This window comes from Rhodamnia argentea, chromosome 1 (genome assembly GCF_020921035.1).
Source record: "Rhodamnia argentea isolate NSW1041297 chromosome 1, ASM2092103v1, whole genome shotgun sequence".
Lineage (NCBI taxonomy): Eukaryota > Viridiplantae > Streptophyta > Magnoliopsida > Myrtales > Myrtaceae > Rhodamnia > Rhodamnia argentea.
Genome location: NC_063150.1, coordinates 25,105,885 through 25,124,513, shown reverse-complemented (window position 1 = coordinate 25,124,513; position 18,629 = coordinate 25,105,885). Strand labels below are relative to the sequence as shown.

The 18,629-nt window shown below is 38.7% G+C and overlaps 2 protein-coding genes and 1 pseudogene across 2 annotated transcripts in view; 1 reads left to right on the top strand and 2 right to left on the bottom strand.

The window, feature by feature from the left end:
- Positions 1 to 18,629, top strand: part of LOC115728660 (disease resistance protein L6-like) — a 344,958-nt gene that overhangs the window by 60,388 nt on the left and 265,941 nt on the right. The gene's annotated exons all lie outside the window — the stretch shown is intronic.
- LOC115731997 overlaps positions 794 to 18,629 on the bottom strand; it is a 39,425-nt pseudogene continuing 21,589 nt past the window's right edge.
- LOC125313649 lies at positions 10,353 to 13,807 on the bottom strand. Its single transcript, XM_048273453.1, has 2 exons — positions 11,281 to 13,807; positions 10,353 to 11,152 (listed from the first exon to the last, which is right to left on the bottom strand). The coding sequence occupies exons 1-2, from the start codon at positions 13,351 to 13,353 to the stop codon at positions 10,706 to 10,708; spliced, it is 2,520 nt and encodes an 839-aa protein (XP_048129410.1). The 5' UTR covers positions 13,354 to 13,807; the 3' UTR covers positions 10,353 to 10,705.

Below are 18,629 nucleotides of genomic sequence, written 5' to 3'. Positions count from 1 at the left end.
ACCTAATGAGCAGACGCCGGAATTTAATCGACGACACCTAACTCTGGATATGAGACTCATCGGAATTGAATCGACGATGGAAATCTGAAAGCTATAACTAAGCTAAAAGCTAAAAGTTAATTGTAGAGATGAGTATTTGTGTTTGTGTGTGTTGTGACCGCGGGGTATTTATAGACCAAGTCCGGTAACCGTCGAGCGGTTATTTTCTTTGGCTCCACGTTTTAACATTTTCCAATAAGTCATGTGAATAGTCCCTTGACGGTTTCTTGGTTTCCGCGCCCTTTCTTTTCGCCTTGTGGGGATTACCGCCAATCTTTCATTAACCACCCCGATCGTGGCTCTTTTCGCGCACTTCTTCTTTCGTCTTTCAAGGAAGATGCCGCCAAAACTTTTTCTGACACGTGGCATTTCCAAGGTTCTTTTGAGTCTGTCTTCAATGCTCTTACCCTCAGGCAATCAAAGCTCCTGCTCGTGCTCGTCACGTGGCCCCGGGAGTAACTTTAGGTGTTAACAATCCTACACAAACATATTATCAAATCATCATAAATAGAACACAAGCGTCGATCAGGGGAAGTTCTTTTTCGTCTAATCTTTATGGCAGAACTCGAGTCGAAATACCGAAGCAGAAAACAAAATCCCCACAAGCTTTCTCCAATTTCTTGGCAATCACAGCATGTAGAAAGTAAACAGCATCGACTTGCCAAATAGTAGGGGTTCAAAAGGATGCTAGAGACTTCCCTCAACAAACTTTGCAACCACTCTAGCACGTCTGAATGCGCTGCCTCGGCATGCTTCACCGCTTCTTCATCGGCGACATCGTACCTGACAGTCCACCTGTGGAAACTTTTGGAAATATTTTCACTTGTGCATCAACCTGTAAAGCAGTCTTATATTCATCCAAAATCTCTCCTACCATGGGGCAAAGTAACTCTCTGAGTGGCTCGCATAAATCTAACTTCCCATTTGAGAAGTAAATAGAAGTGCATGAACTCAAGAACCATAAAGTTATACGTCAAGCGCATAAATCGAAGACCAAATCAGATCCATCACGCCTGAAATTGTTCTCCATAGAAATTCTGACATGCGATCATCAATGCATGCCATTGATATAATGAAACCAAATAAAATAAACTGTGAAAAATAGATATGACCAAAGCAATGCATACTTTGTCACATGCAAACATAGACTCGGGATCAGGAAAGGTCGATTATCTCAATCTCACCTCGGATTTGGCGGCTAGAATCTCTTCGATCTGCTTTAGGAGTTCTGATGGTGACATACGGTCTATCTCAGATCCTAATATGGCTATTGGAGTCTGCTGAGTATGTCTTGAATTCTTTATGGAATTGGACTAACGTTAGAGCTTGGGAGTAGTAATATTTATTGTTCTTTCTCGAGTTATTAGGTTAAAAAGTAGAGACATAAAGAGTCTTTAGTTTTTAGCCACCTTTTGTAATTCTTGAATTTTCATAGTGGATTTTGCTTCCCCTCTCCCAGTGATTTTTTTCTGCAAGGTTTTTTCACGTACATCTGTGTGTTCATTTCTTCTTCTCAGTTTTAATTTCGTTACTATTTCAACATTAGTCGTAATTATTTGGTATCAGAGTAATAGGGTTGTTCGATTTTCTAGTTATGGTTTCATGTTCAGCAACGAAATTTGATATTGAGAAGTTTAATGGGAGCAAAAATTCCAATCTATGGCAGCTCGTATATTGGCTGTTTTTACGCAACATAGTTTGAAGATAACTCTATTTGGGGAAGGCAAGAAACCTAAAAGCACATCGGATGGAATCTAGGAAGATTTGGATGAAAAAGCTTTGTCTACTATCGAGCTGTGCCTCACGAATGAAGTTTTGTAGGAGGTACTATGTCATAAATCAGTTGCAGGTTTTTGGATGAAATTGCATAAATTTTTTTTTTTTTTGACAAAATCCCTCACCAATCTATTGATGATTAAGCAACGTCTCTTCATTCTTCATATGGCTGAAGGTGCTTCCATTAAGTATCATATTTCTTAGTTCAATGCTATTATTTCTAAATTAAGGAGTATTGATGTTAAGATCGTAAATGACAATCTAACTCTTTTATTGTTAGATTCGCTACCTCCCTCTTATAAGAATTTTAAAGAGACCATGATTGTTAGTAGAGTAACTATTGATCTTGAAGATGTCTGAGACTAGTCTTTTAAATAAGTGAAAACTAGATAAAGAATTGACTTTTGAATGCAGTAAGGATAATGGGTCTGGTTTAGTTTTGAAGGTCTATTGAGAGAAGCAATAACGACTGGAGAAGGTCAATATCAAAGCATAAGGATCTTACTTGCAACTTCTAAAAGTCTAATGGCTATATCAAGATTGTCTGAAACTGAAGACAAAGCAGCAAAGAGAAAATAATATGAATTAGCAAAATCAAGGGAATGCAAATCGGCAGGACAATCAAAACTACCAGAATAGACAAATTCATGGAAATGAAAATCCCGATCAAGTTGCTGTTGCCGAAGAAGAAAACGCAGATTGGTTATTGGTTGCAGATGATAAAGACAAATTTAGAGATGGTTGGATTCTTGATTCAATCTATTCATAGCATGTGTCATAATCGTGATTGGTTCTCCAAGTACAAGGAATATAATGGTGGAGTTATTCTAATGGGAAGCAATGCTAAATGCAAAGTAGTTGGGATTGGGACTGTCAACATTAAGATGCATGACGACATGATCAGTACCTTGAAGAATGTCAGACACGTTCCTGATATGAAGAAGAACCTCATCTCTTTGGATACACTTGATGCTAGCGGTTGTAGATTTACCACTTAAGGTAGAGTTATGAAGAATGTGATAGGTTCACTTCTGTTGATGAAAGGGCTAAAAATTGGAACTTTTTATGAACTGCAAGGCACTATAACTACTAATTTAGCTGCAATCTTCTGTTATAACAAAATCAAACAACACTAAATTATGTCATATGAGAATAGGCCATATGAGTATTAGAGGGATGGAGGTGCTGAGTAAGAGAGGTCTTTTGTGTGGTCAGAGAATTAGAAAACTTGATTTCAGTGAGCATTGTGCTTTTGACAAATAGAAAAGCGCCATTTTCAAAACAGAGTTTCACACAACAAATGGCACGTTGGATTATATTCATTCTGATCTTTGAGGTCCTGCAAAAGTTCCTTTGAAAGGCCCTGGTTTAAGGTACATACTTACTTTCATTGATGATTTTTCCAAAAAGGTTTGGGTCTATTTTCTAAAGAAAAAGAGTGATGTTTTTGTTACATTTAAGTAATGACAAACATTGATTGATAAGCAGACCAGTAAAGATGAAAAGGTTGAGAAAAAGATAATATTCTAAAATTTTGTGGAGGCGAGTTTAATGAGTTCTACAAAATTGAAAGCGTTATGAAGCATCATACTACTATGAATATACCATAGCAAAATGGTATTGCAGAATGAATGAACAAAACCTTATGGGAAAAAACTAGGTGCACATTGTCCGATGCTGGTTTTGACAAAAAGTTCTAGGCTAAGATAGTCAATATAGCATGTTGGTTGATAAATAGTTATCCTTGCATATCTAATGAATGCAAGACACCTAAGGAGGTATGGTCGGGTAAACCTGCCTATTATTCTTCTCTTTGAGTATTTGGATGACCGGCATATACACATGTTCGTGGGGTGAAACTATAGCCTAGAGTACAAAAAAATGCATCTTTCTTGGTTATTCTTTTAGTGTAAAGGGTTATATATTTTGGTATTCTAATTCATCTAAGATTATCATTAGCAAATATGTTACTTTTGATGAATCCTATCCTTCATCCTAGCAAGGAATCGTCTTTTCCTTGTCAAGAAAATCTAGAAAGTGTTGCGGAGAAGGTAGAGTTTGAAGTAATTTCTTTGCAATCAGTTTAGCCATCTAATGATAGTATCAAGTTAGAAAACCTGAAGAGGAACAATATTCTACTGCCAAAGATAGGCCAAGAAGGATAGTGAAGCTTCCACAGAAGTATAAGTACTTAGATTTTGTTGCTTATGCTCTTTTAGTTGTAGAGTTAGTAGAGTATAGGGAGCCTAAAATCTACAAGGAAGTTGTTTCTTGAAAAGATTCAGCAAAGTAGTTAGTTGTTATGAATGAAGAGATGAAATCTCTTGAAAAGAATTAGACTTGAGAGCTTGTCAAGCCACCAAAAGAAAAGAAAATTATGGGCCACAAATGGATTTTCAAAAGAAAGGAAGGTATTCCTGGAGTTAAAGACATCAGGTTTAAAGCTCATATAGTTGTTAAGGGCTATAGTCAGATTGAGGGAGTTGATCTTAATGATGTATTTTCACCTTTCGTTAAACACAACTCTATTCGAATTTTTCTTGTGTTAGTTGTTATGCATAATTTAGAGTTAGAACAACTTGATGTGAAAACCGCTTTCTTGCATGATGAACTTGAAGAGAAAATCTATATGGGTCAGCTAGAGGATTCTCATTTTGATGGTGAGGAAGATCATGTTTGTCTATTGAAAAAGTCTATGTATGGCTTGAAGCAATCACCTAGGCAATGGTATAAAAGGTTTGATTCCTTTATGGTTCAACTTGGCTATTGTAGGAGCAAATATGATAATTGTATATGTCTGCGCAAACTTCCAAATGGCTCTTTCATTTATCTGCTATTATATTGATGGCATGCTGATTGCAGCAAAAGATAAATATGATTTACGAAATTTGAAGGCACAGCTAAGTGCTGAATTTGAGATAAAGGATTTAGGTGCAATAAAGAAAATTCTAAGCATGGAAATTCGGCAAGATCGAAAGGGAAAAAAATGCATCTTTCTCAGAAAAGCTACGCGAAGAATGTATTAGATCGTTTTGGCATGAGAGATTCCAAACCAATAAGTACTCCTCTTGTTGCTCACTTTAGATTATAAGGTAGTTTATGTACACATATAGATGAAGAGATAAAATATAAGTCACATGTTCCATACTCTAGTGCAATTGATAGCCTTATGTTTGCTATGATTTGCACTTGACCCGACATTTCACATGTTATTAGCATGGTAAGTAAATATTTATCATGCTTAGGAAAAGTTCATTAACAAGCTATAAAGTGGACTTTGAGATGTTTGAAGGGTACTTTTGAATGTGGTCTAGAGTTTGAGAAGACTCATGATACTCTTAGAGGATATGTTGATTCTGATTAAGTTGGTGACCTTGATAAGATGAGTTTTTTGACGAGATATATTTTTACTATTGGAGGTTGTGCAGTCAATTGGAAAGCTATTTTATATCATATTGTTGCCTTTTTTTTTTTTTTAACAAAAGGCATAATATAAGGCTATTACATAGGCAGTTAAAGAGGCCATATGGTTAATATGCTTATTTAGAGAGCTCGGTGTAAATCATGGTGTGACTATTGTCTATTGTGCTAATCAGAGTGATGTACATCTTATTAAATATCATATGTATCATAAGCGGACAAAGCATATTCATGTGCGGCATCATTATTTCGGGACAGTATTTGACTGCTATATGAAGACCTTGGAGATTAACACAGAAAATAATCTAGCTGATATGTTGACGAAGTCCTTACCTATTGCAAAATCCAAGCATTGCTTGGGTTTGGTTAATGTTTGCTGCAACTAAGTTTTACTTTGGTGGAAGAAGAAGATTATTTATTACTTTTGTCTATTTGAGAAATTCTAGCCAATGTGGAGATTTATTGAGATATCTTGAATTTTTTATGGGCTTGGGCCAGCGTTAGGGTTAGGGAGCGGTAGTATATATTGTTTCTCAAGTTATTAGGTTAAGAAGTAGAGACAGAAATAGTCTTTAGTTTTTAAGCTACCTTTTGTAATCCTAGATTTTCCATAGTGAATTTTGTGTCTCCTCTCCCCATGGTTTTTCCTGCAAAGGTATTTCAAGTAAATCTATGTGTTCATTTTTTTCTTTTCAATTTTAATTTCATTATAATTTTCGTGTTATTCATAACAGAGCCTTAACTCTTGCAAAAATCATGTGTAACTCTAAGGTGCAAAAACTAACGAAGCTGATAAATTATGGTGATGTGTAGTTAATTTAGGCTCGTCGAATTTTGCTATAGTTTCCGTGATAATGTGTCATGGTAGATAAAGCGCCAATACCATGAAAGGCCCAATGCTTTTGCGCATTTGACAAATTTACCAAAACTAATTTTTTAGCCACAAAAATCCCCAACTGATATACATGTGATAAATGTACCCCCAAATTAATTTTTTGAATACCAAAAACCTTGAATTAGTAAATCAGTGATAAATTTACCCTTCAGTAGTTTTCATTAAATTGGGTTAATATCACAAAAAACTCTAAACTAGGATATATGTGACAAAAGGAAGGTAAAATCCCCAAATTGGTAAAGCTGTAAATTGCCATGTGTCATCTAACTCGGCAATTTGATGGAAAAATTTAAAGGAAAATAATGGATGGTAAATTTATTATAGATGTACTAGTTAAGGGTTTTTAGTAGTAAAAAAATTAGTTTGGGGTAAATTTATTACAAATATATCAATTTGAAATTTTTCGTGATATTAACTCTAAATAAAACATCACATAATTATTGTGTTGTGGGCAAAGTGAATGAATTTTCTTCCAAGAGATTATAAAGTGGAGAGGAAAATGTCATATCTTACACACTGCATGCATGTTCCAAACTTCCAAGCCTTCAGGAGATGCTTTTTCTTCTGTATGCAAGCCAGATGCAATATATTCATGTTATGCAAGCCATATGCAATATGTTCATGTGCATGACAGTGCAAATGTGGAAAGGTAGGTTCCTACAGCTACTTCAAGTGATTATTGGCTTTGAAAATATGCAAGCTGAGAGCCTAATTGAATATCAAAAATAGAAAAAACCATACCCTCGATATAATAACACGGCCACTTCGACGACCCATCTTTGCCAGCTCAACCACAAGCTTTACTGAAGAAATAAAGATCCCATGAGCATTGCACGATATTACACAAGATTATTTTCGTAGTTAGTTTGATTTGTCCACTTATATCAGCAGTTCTGGTTATATTCATCTTTCAGTTTTCTGATGATATGAGACTATCACTAGGCTTTTGCTTTTATCAGTCTTTCATAGTATTTTGCTTATATCCAGTTTTCGTAGTATTCTGTTGATATTAAATTCTAGTTATATCTAGCTTCCTAGTTATATCCAACTGCTTCTCATTGGTCTTCCTTAATATCTCAATGATCCAAGACTATATAAATTGTTCACCTTGTCTAGAACCTCCAAGTCTCCACAAACTTCCATTTTTTCTTAACTTTTTTACATCCATAAAGGTTCGTCTAGTTTTCGTCAGTCTTTCACTTCATACTTCAGATAACTTTGATATGGGCAAAATACATCGATTTCACTTTAGCTTCTATCTTCTAGTTCTTCCAAGTATATTTGTAATCATGGCTTTACTTCGCTATTCACCTATTCATTTTACCTCCAAGCGTTATCGAACCCCGAGTTCTAGGTTTGTTCACTTTCTACTAAGGTATTTTCAATAAACACATTAACAACTTTTGATTATTTAGTTATCTTGAAAATATCATAAGGGATTTTCCCAGCAAAATTTGCACAAGCAAAGATGGTAAGAATATCTCACGACACTCTTGCTTACTTCGTTTTTATTTGTTTATTTATTATTATTTTTGCTCTCTTTTTTTAATTCTTTAATTATTATTTATTTTTTCCCCTTCCATCATTCTCTAATAAAAATTTTTTAAATAGTAAACTGTACTAATACACCTAAAGTACTAAAATACCTAATATAAATACTATACATATATAGTAACATAATGCAATAGAAAGAAATTTAATTATATAAATAAAAATGATATTTTTTTGATATTTTGAATTTTTTATACTAGAATTTCAATGCTATTTAATTTTAGTAATTCAAAAAGTATTTGATTCGTAAAAATAATTTTCATGTCATTGATATTAAAAATTCTATCCCTCTTTATCTCACCTCTCCATGCCATAATTTTATCCAACTTATATCCCTCTTCTATCTGAGTTTATCCTCTCTTGAGCGGACACCAAACACATAATACAATTTTATCCTAACTATAACTTGTAGCCTGAGGTTCTTTCAAAATCCTTCAACTTTGAATGTCGCCGCCGCCACTGCCTGGTAGGACATTGCCACTTGGTCACACCCCATCAGCTATCACCGCTCCTTGCTCAAGCAATAGTTCCTTTTCTTTTAGTTTTGTTCATGAACGTGGATTGGAGAAGAGAATATTAATTTTGGAATTTTTTATTATAGAGTTTTGACTTTTTTTCTTTCAAATTGTTTTGGACAAAAATGCCCCTGCTCCGAACGTCGGAAAAGTCACATGCTTGCCGGCTAGTGAGCACGTGACAGGCCGACGAGGTCAGGTCCTTATTTGAGATTGATTTGGGCAATTCATGCCCTTATTTAAAATAATATCTACTCTAGACTTTTTTTTAAAAAATGAAGTTCCTCCATGCACTTCTTTGAAATTTTCCCAAAAAATAAAGGATACTAATCAACCACTCATTCCCACAGGGGTCCTCCTAGATTTCAGGTTCAAATTGCCCAAAACAAAAATCATCAATTTCGCAGTTTGTCCGAGGTATTTCGACAAACGGTTTATAAGCACTGGAGGGATTGAACTGGTCACGAAACCAAAGTTGTTCTTTTTCTCCGGTAACAGCATTGACACAGTAAAGTCATCATAAATCATCGAACTGCTTCTCGGACTTCGAGTGATTTTCATCCGAATTTGCATGAGCACTACTTGGCCATACCAAGAACAGGGCAACACATGAACTATGGCATTACCTGGTCGTCCGAGCGCGAAGAGGCTGCAATGGGAGACTGGAACGAGGCCGGAAGGTTCGAGGATTGTCGGCTGCTGAGATTTAGGCTGTCAAGTTATCGTGCTTGCGATTCTAGCTCTTCACCTCCTACGGCAGTAAAACAAACCGGACAGAGGAGTCCCGAGTATAGCTATGGCGGGCAGTTCACGGTGAAGGACCACAACGAATGGCGATGAACATCTCAAACCGGTCTTTGAAGTGGTAGTCAGCTGTCTTCAAAGCGAAAGGGGGGCGGTCTTCCCGATTAAGGTCTGACGAAGATGAAGAACAGAGCTTGAGAGCTTGGACAATGACGTTTTGATATCACCGAATATTTTCCCTTGGCTTAAGTATACGGTGAAGACGTGCGACTGTGACTTAGAGACTGTTTTGAGTCATATTTTCCGGTTTTAACTCAATCTCGTTCTTACCGTTTCTTAGGGCGCGCATGGTAACACTTCTGCTTCTGAAACACCATTAGAAGCAGAAATTGATTTTTCAACTTCTCCATCAAAAGGAGAAGTTGATTTTTCAACTTCTCCATCAAAAGTTAATTTCTCATAAAAAAGACGTTTGATAAAATTTCTACTTCTAAAATTTTTACTTTTAATAAAATACCGGCGACCGGCGGCCGCGGCGGCGGCGGCAGCGACCGGGCGGTGGGCGGGCGGCGGCGACCGCGGCCGGCGGCGGCCGGCGACCGGCGGCGGCGGACCAACGGGCGGGCATTGGTCGGCGGAGTGGAAGAAGTGATTTACGAAGCCGAGAAGCTAAAATTTTTAGCTTCTCAAAGTTGACCAAAAATTCAACCGGAAGTAGAAATCTCTTTCAGAAGTAGAAATTCCTACCGGAAGTCAATATTTTTACCAAACGGATTTCAGTTTCAGAAGCACTTTTGAAGTGTCTTTACCAAACGGATTTCAGCTTCAGAAGCACTTCTGAAGCAGAAATTCAGCTTTTGAAGTGTTATCATGCGCGCCCTTACCTTCCCCTCCCCCATATGTTCTTCATTTTTGGCAAATTCGCAGCGACTGAGCTCGCTCACCGTCAAGAGACGCTTAATCCTCGCTCATCCCAGCACCGAAACTCACTGATCTTGACCGGTGATGAGGTTCTTCCGAATTCAACCACCATAATGCATCGGTTTTCGTAGTTTATGAGCTTTGTTCATGGGCTTTTTCCTTATAGAGTGAATTATTCAGCTGCAAGTTCCCATTTTTTCTTTGCTTCTTATCTAGTCCTACTTAGGGGGGGTTTCAGAGAAGCGGACGATGCAGATAATTTGTGGGTACGCTGTGAGATTTCCTTCTGTCGTCACATAGTAAGCAATATGTTCTTTCTTATGATCAACTTCAGACGCACGATGAATTGCCCTTTGGGATTCTTGTTCTCGTGTAGTCATTTGAAAATATGTGATGATTACCTTGGGCTATGTCATCCTTCAGTCTTGATTCGCTCCAAAGTAAAACGAGATTTGGAAGGAAAAAAATCTGATCTTCAAGTATTAGAAGTAGTGAGCTCAGCGTCACGGTATATGCAATACTTCGGTATGCTTCCATGTTCAGGAGTTCAATTGACAAGTAAAAGAATGTGTGGGGTGGATGTACACATCTAGCATATGGTGTGCTGTCAATCGCACACATTCCGTGCGAACAAACAAGGAAGCTGATACTGACCAACCAAAAAAAAAAAAAAAAACAAGGAAGCCAATAACTTTCGGAAGCATTTCATCAGGATTAAGCCGGGAGGAGTTGCTAAAGAAGCAATTACTTTTATTTCCTTGCTTCTGGAATTAGAGAATGAAATGTGTAGTCTAACTTACGTTCATGTTTCCCATTTGTTGGATAATTTGGCATCATCACTTGCTCAGTAACCTACCGATTGTTCAAACCTGTTCTTCAGCAGCACAAGTGCGGTCTCAACAAGTGACTGAATAGTCGTGCTGTGCCTGCTTAGTCCAATGGTGCCAGAGAAAATATTGAAGCTCTCTAGCTCTGATGTCGTATCCAAGACTCCTTCAAGCTCCTCCTCCATTCCCAGATCCCTGAATCTCCGCACATTTATTGAGTTCTCTCTCATCATCCAGATTGCTAGCTCGATAGCAAACCTTCTCATTCTCGGCACCTTTATATGTGGATTCCGGTAGCTCCTCAGGATCTCGACCAAAGCGCAAGCTAATTCGGCTTCTCTAAACCCCGTCCTCTCGAAGAGGGTGGTCGATTCTTCTGCTGTCATGAATTTGAAAGCATGTGCCGCTAACCCAACCATCACCTCTTGTAGTTTGCCTTCTGATGAGAAGATTGCCTTGAGAACCTGAGTTGAGGAAATATGGTTAGATGGGAACAATTAATATCATTCTCTCTAGGACAACTTAAACCTCTACGTAGCTGCCCTTTCTGGTTATTGAGATGCCGGCTCAGGTTCATTAATAATGCACTTACTGTTGGTGCAGCTGCTGTTACTCCCCTTAGCTGGTTGAAGGACTCTGGCCCATTGTAAGCGCATAGATTCCTCAAAATTCTTCCAGCATTAACATGAAGAATCGGAATCTCCAATGCTTCTAGGAGCCTCTCCACTACATTTAACTTCAAGATGCGATGACAGTTGCTCTTGCTTTCGAAAGCCAGCATTGCCAGGGCTTCTCCAGCCACAATCCTCACATCCCTTTGATCTTCCAATACTCCTTGTTGGAAGAAAATCTTTATCAGTTCTTTCAGAACTCCGCCGGTCCCTCCTATTCGCTCCGTCGCATCGTCGTCCTGTGCCAAACTGTTAAGGATCTGAATCCCTAGTTTCTGCAGTTCAGGTCGTTCCTCTCCGTATCGTAGAATATCTCTTATGTTGCTTATGGTGAAGACTCTCTCCGAGATCTCTCTCCGGAGCATTTTCCCTGTGGTACCCGTTGTGCTTGCCAGCATCTTCATAACCTGTAGGGATCTTTTAACAGTCAAAACCTGAGATGTGGTGACCGTCGAGTCCTTCAATATTCTTTCATCAGCATGAGTGAAATCTATGATTTTGGAAAGAAGGCCCCGTGTGTTCCCAATTTTTCCGCAGTTATCGTGATCACAGGCTAGTTTCTTCAGAATGAGTAACCCCAAATTATTGAAAGTCCAGTATCCATAGTCCTCATGGTCAAAGATGATTTTCTTTTCGCCAATTGCATCAGCTGTAGAACTGGGGCTTCTGTTTGTGTGTAGAAGAGATGATATCGTTTCCATTGCCCCGGGTATTCCAGCGACCCGAAGGGAGTTTTGCTTTTTCCCGGCTAATTTGGAAACTATTTCTGCAGCTGCTAGTCTGATTTCTTCCTCTTGTGGCTGTTTCCAGTTTAATATCTCCACCAGTCTCTCTACAACTGGCAGACTTGTACCTATCTTCTGAAGCGTGTCATCTGAAAACTGTTCTGTTGTAGAAAACCGGTGAAGAATCCTGGCTCCTATGAGCTGCTCATCCGGCGAGTTTGAACATAAGAGATCCATTGCAAAAGTCACCATATCCATTCCCAGGCCATCAAATATGCTCCCATTAAGACATCTCGAATAGGAGTCGTAGAAAAATCTCCGAGTCGAGATCATACCTGAAGCCCCCAGATTGCATTCCTTGTTCACCCCTTCGAGAAGCTTACAGATGACAGTGTTCCACTCCCAGTAGACTTTCTCTGTCAGGAAGACCAGAGCGTCTGCCAAAGCCAACGCATAAAAGAGAATCAGAGCAGCTTTCCGGTTTATCTTGTCCGGGTCTCCTTTAGCTGCCTCACCATAATTGTGCTTGATGAGCTTCATCAATGAGAGTACAACGCAGGCTATCGCAGATAAGAGTTGGAGCCAATCGAGAATCTTGCTGATGTTTCTCGAAAGGAAAACCCACCCTCCATAAGGTAGAATAGAAACTTCCGAAGAAGTCCAAATCCGGGTGTGCTTCCTTTTCATATTCTGTTCTCTAATGTTTTTGGCATCTGTAGTTTCGGATATTTCCCTGCTGTGTTGACTTTGCTTCCCCATAGCAGAGCTTACGGGACTCAACATATTCTTCATGGATTCAACTAGAGCTCTGGAGCTCGATCTGAGCGCTCGGAAGCTGCTAATTCCAGCACCAGCTATTGACCAAGTGGACTGGTGTTGCCATTCCAGCTCATGACTCCTGCTGAATATTCGAGCTCCTTCAATTAATAAAATGAAGGTGATGAACCAGAAGTCGGTGTTCTCTAGGGTAATGGCAAAACCCCCTAGGAGCACAACCGTTGCCCAGATAAAACCAAGGGTTCCCAGGCCAGTGGCTGCTTTTTCGAGAACCGCAAGGCGGAGAGCAAACAGAGTCAGCTTCTTCTCCGGGGCCGAAACAGCCGGCAGTGTGGGGCGAACGGAGTTCCCGCTGCTTCCGTCTCTCCTACCAGCACTAGTCTGCGGCTCAAAGATTGTGGTGGGTGAAATGATGGTTTCATTTTTCTTCTGAATCTGAGGAATATCCAGATGAATGCTGCTTTGACCTTCAGCGCTGTTCTTGACCTTCATTTCGCAGTCTGGATAAGCTCAAGAACAGATGCTTCTTTGGACATCAAATCAGCTAGCGGTTCGATGGAACCCGAATTCGACTTCCAAAAATTCTGTTTACGAATTTCCTGGATTGGGATGAGAAAGAGCAGCTATGCCTGTATAAAAGGTGGGGAGAATAAGTGGATCTAGCAGAGGAAAAGGTAAGGGTAAAGCAGCTTCTATCGCCAACTTTCCTGGAAGTTCCCTTCCTCTTTGACAAAATACTTATCGTCTGTTCATTTACTTGTACAATTCCATGGAGGAGCTGTCTTGATTGCCCGATTAAGATCTCGTACTCTCTTTCTGCATATCGAAGTGACGCGTTGCTGCTTGGTTGGTACTTTGCTTTGGCTTGTCTTGGAGAAACCATGTATGAAAGAGAGGACAAGCTGAGACAATGTTGACGAAGTCAGAGGAATATGTGGCTAAGGTTCTGATATTGCAATGACTTATCTGGCTCTCAGTTCTATATTGCCATGCACAGCTCATTGGGAGGCATTGACTGCAACATCAATGAAAGGAAGATTCCTGATGAAGTTGAACCTTTGAAGTCTCCTTTTTCTTCTGGTCCCTTTGTGCAGGAGAGCCATTGGCCAACTTTATTACAAGATATAATCAGTCGGTCCAGTTTGGAACTCTTCCACATTACTTGTAAGCGACCGGGTCATGTCTCCTCGACGATTATTTCCATGTCATGCCATGTGCGGGTTGTGGCATTTCTTGTGATTTTATCTAATGTCTCCGTCTCGGGCTAGAGGACAGCAAATGGTCCCCTGCTTCACGTTCAAGGTTCAGTCAGGTGGCTATCGCATTATAATTCTTATCACTTATTTAATCGAGAAAATTCGACAATCTATGAAAGAATTTGTTACGTGTGACCTCAGTACAATGAAGAAAACAACATAATTATGACGATGCATTATTCTCCGAATCTTACCTAAAAGGTGGCGGCTCTTGACTGTGTCTTCTTTTGCTTCTTGTGATCGTCAAACACAGAACTTTTCAGTCCCATTACTTTGATTTTTCCTCTTTTCGGAGTGTTCCTTAACGTATAGCAAGTTCCAAGCGTTGAATTTAGGATTAGTGCAAGGTGCTGACTTTTCTTTGCCAACTCATTGTTCTGCTAACATGACTAAACTTGGCGTATAATTTTTCTGAATCTAGTGATAAAAATCTTCTAAATGTTCAGTTCCTAAGCAAATGGACTACAAGACAAGCAAAACTGAATTTGCACCCACCTCAAAAATCTAAAGTTTGTAAAAGCTTTCGAGTAAGGATACCGAATGAAGAGGCCTTGAGGGCCATAATATGGAGTTGAGCGATAATTCATTCTATTTTTAAAAACTCGGTATATGTTCATCCTAAGTCCTACTCAAGAATTAGCAAAGAGAATACAAGTGTCGATTGGTAGAGATGCATTTTCATCCAATCCTTACAGCAGAACTTGAGTTGAGATGCAGAAACTGTCACGCCCCAACTCTCGAGCTCGCGACATCCCTACCTTACTCACCTCAGGTCATGAATGATAGCGTCTCGGGTAGCTATCAACCTACGAAATTACGGCGCATGCGGAACGTGCAATTCTCCCAGACAATCAATAACAAAGGGATAGCATAGTAGGAAACTGTCGCGATCTAAAAATTCGGAAAATTTCCAGGCTAATGGATTATCGGGTTAATTATTTAACCAACCTAACTCGAACTCTCCCAAGTCCATACCAAATCGCAACTTAAGGTTCAATTTATTAACATGCAATATATTTTGGTTTTGGAGCCGCCACTAATCATTTATGGTAGGTCGATTAGAAACCTAAATAAAATAGCGGGAGAACTATTTTATTCCTACGAACCGGAGATTAAGAGTTCGGGGGACTTGATTACGCCGAATTACTCTAACGCCCTTTCGGTACCATTTCATTTCATAAAAAATCATTTAAGAAGGCAACATTAATTGATTTTAACCTAAGTCACTAACAAAAAGTTATCATGCGGGTGCGCAATCAATTAATGAACATCCAGAAATCAGTATAATCAAGGGAGCATGCGCCACACAAGATAGTTCTTTTATTTTTTTTTTTTTTATTTTATATGAATGCATGAGAGACTACACTATATGCAATGGCATGGATTAAATGCAAGACTAAACTAGATTACATGCAAACTAAATGAATGCACAAGTAGGACCATGATTAAATTAACTACGTGACACGTGTATTAATTAAAAAGAAGACATGCAATTCTAATATCCAATATAAGCTAAAATGCAACCTAATATGACATGGCAAGAAATAATGACGTGGCATGGATGACGTGGCATGTATGACGTGGCAAGGATGACGTGGCAAGGATGAATGATTTTTTTATATTTTCGGATGAATTAATTTCCTAAAATAGAACTATGCCAAAACAATATTTATCTTGCATATTTTAGAGTTCAAATTGACCTAAACCCTAATATATTAAGATAGATTATTTTAGACATAAAATTCTATTTAAACATGCAATTTCTATTCTAGTATGCAATCTAACCTAAATAAAAAATTAGATATGCAATATCTACATGATGTTATTTTTTAAAAGATGCAATTTTCAGATATGCAAAGTGAATGAATGCAATTTTTTTAGAATTTTTTAGATTACATCATGCGACGGGTATATTCTAAAAAATATGACAATCAAGCAATTCAAATCAAATGAGGAAAGTGAATATGTCAATCAATGTCAAACAAGAAAGTGGATATATCAATCAAGTTTTGAAATATTTCGCGAATATTTGAGTCAATCTTTAATTCGTAATCCTACGATTAACGATTGAACCCAAATCCTTACCTAATCGAGTATTCCATCAATAATCCTAAAGATGGACGTTCTCGATCATATGACAAGTTGCGGATTAGGAAAGGAAATTTTCCTAATCTACCTGTAGTTTGAAAAAATATCCACTTTGATGCAATATACTCGAGATATACAAGTGTATGACAAGATATACTCGAATTAGGCGAGTGAATATTCCATTTGAATATAGGAAATATTTACCTTATCTTGCAAATTTATGCTTTCCTAATTTGGACTAGACCAAATTTTGCACTCCAAGCTTCCACTCCTTGGATCGGTTTAGTGAGGACACGTTCGGGCAAGAGAAACCAACGTTGACGTTAGATGGCCCGTGATCGACAGAGGACAGCAGCAACGCAGGGGCAGTTCTACTCCAAACAGTGCTGTTTTTTGACGTAAAGAGCAGCAAAACAGCCCCTTTATATTGCCGAGCAAAACCTTGTGCTTTGGACCTGAACGGTGGAAAAATTAGGCCAATTTGGAGCAAAAAGTGGTACTTGAACAGCAGCCAAGCGTGGACCAATCAATAGGGGTTTTCCTCAGCTTCTCGTCCCCTTTGCAAGAGCAACACGTGATGAAGAAACTACAAAGACAGATTGCAAAAACCACAGGGACAGAGGAGAAAACCGTAATAATAAAGAGAAAACCGCAGTAATAGATGTAAAAACTGCAGCCACAGGGTGTCGAAAACTGCAGCAAAAGCTCCTGGATCTGTACGGAAAAGGGAACCAATGTTCCTTCGTTGCCAGAGGAATCCGCTTCTCACCTTTTGCGCTCTCCTTCTTCCTTTTCCTTCTCACGTGAACTCTCTCTACTATTCTCAATTTTCTGAATGGTGGAACCCCCCTTTTCAACGTGAACATGAGTCTTATATAACCTAGGTTTAGAGCTTCCAGCGAATATTTCATTTCCTATCTTGAGATAAAAGATATTCTCAAAGAAATCTCAAGATTTGATAATAAAATGCTGAATTATCCTCCAAGTTTTATTTTACTAATTGGCATTATAAAAAATTTGGCTATAACAATGGGTTCGGCCGAATTTTGTGTGAGCTCGGGTTCATCGCTCATCCAATTAAGTCAATCTCGCACCGCCGATGCGGACAAATGCTAATGCAAATACGTGAACATAAAATTGAGAAACATTAAATATGTTATGCATGAAAATTATTTTTGGTGAGAACTAAAGTTAATTCTCATTTTTTATGCAAGATAAATGATTTAAGAAAAATCAAAATTTAGGTGTCAACAGCTGCCCCTCTTTGAGTGGAGGCTCGCAGAGGTTTCGCTCAAAGACCAAAATTGAAAACCTAAATTTTGCAAATGTGAATGATGAATCATGATTTTTTTACGGGACTTTTAATCCCATTTTCTAATGCAAAAGGAAATAATGCATGATATGCAAGACAGTAAATAATATGCGTCTCCGCCTTCTTTTCCATAAAGGAATTAGAGAAACCTATGCATGGATTGCAAATGAGAATACCTGTTTTACCAAATAACTCATAAGCTGATGATTCCCTTAATTTCCAAGCTCCCGATGGGAGAATCTTAAGGTACTGGGCCCATATGTTACTAGAGACTTCTCCCCGATGCGAGACGACGCAAGATCCGTAATAAAGAAATATGCTTGAATTATGGTTCAAGTTGCACCATCTTGTCTCTTGGGGCTGCCATCGTTTTAGTGAGCCACCATGAGTTGGTAAAACGCTTCTCGCGACCTCCTCCGTTTTAGCGGGTCACGTATCAGCTGAAAATGTCTCTTGAGACCACCTCCGTTTTAGCGGGTCATCATGAGTCGGTAAAATATCTCTCATGACTCCTCCGTTTCAATGAGCCACTTTGAGTTTAAATGTCTCTCGGGACCACCTCCGATTTAATAGGTCACCGTGAGTCGGTAAAATGTCTCTCGTGACTCCTCCGTTTCAACGAGCCACTGTGAGTGCAAAATGTCTCTGGGAACCACCTCCGATTTAACGGGTCACCGTGAGAGAATAACCCGAAACAAGCGGCAGGTAATGATCGAGATTTGTCATGCTTGAAACAAGCATCAAGTAATGACTACGGTTTGTTACACCCGAAACAAGCGTCAGGTAATAACGAAAATTCATGTCATATCTGAAACAAGCATCAAATAATTACAAGGAGATGCCTCAAATTCAAAAGTTAAATGAGAAAAGAAACATACCTGATTCAAACATCAGGCTGTCTTAGGATGACAGACTTACGTAAACGCACCCGAGGATTTGGTAGATTGCCTAGTGGGTACTTGCCGCCAGGGCCTGTTCATTTTTGGATGAATTTCGAAACCTCAGGGGGCAACTCGACCATTGGCATGCATCCGTCAGACAATGTCAAAGATAACACATGCAAGCATACATGCTAAAATTTGTTTAGTGGGTTTATGCAAAACTATTTTGTC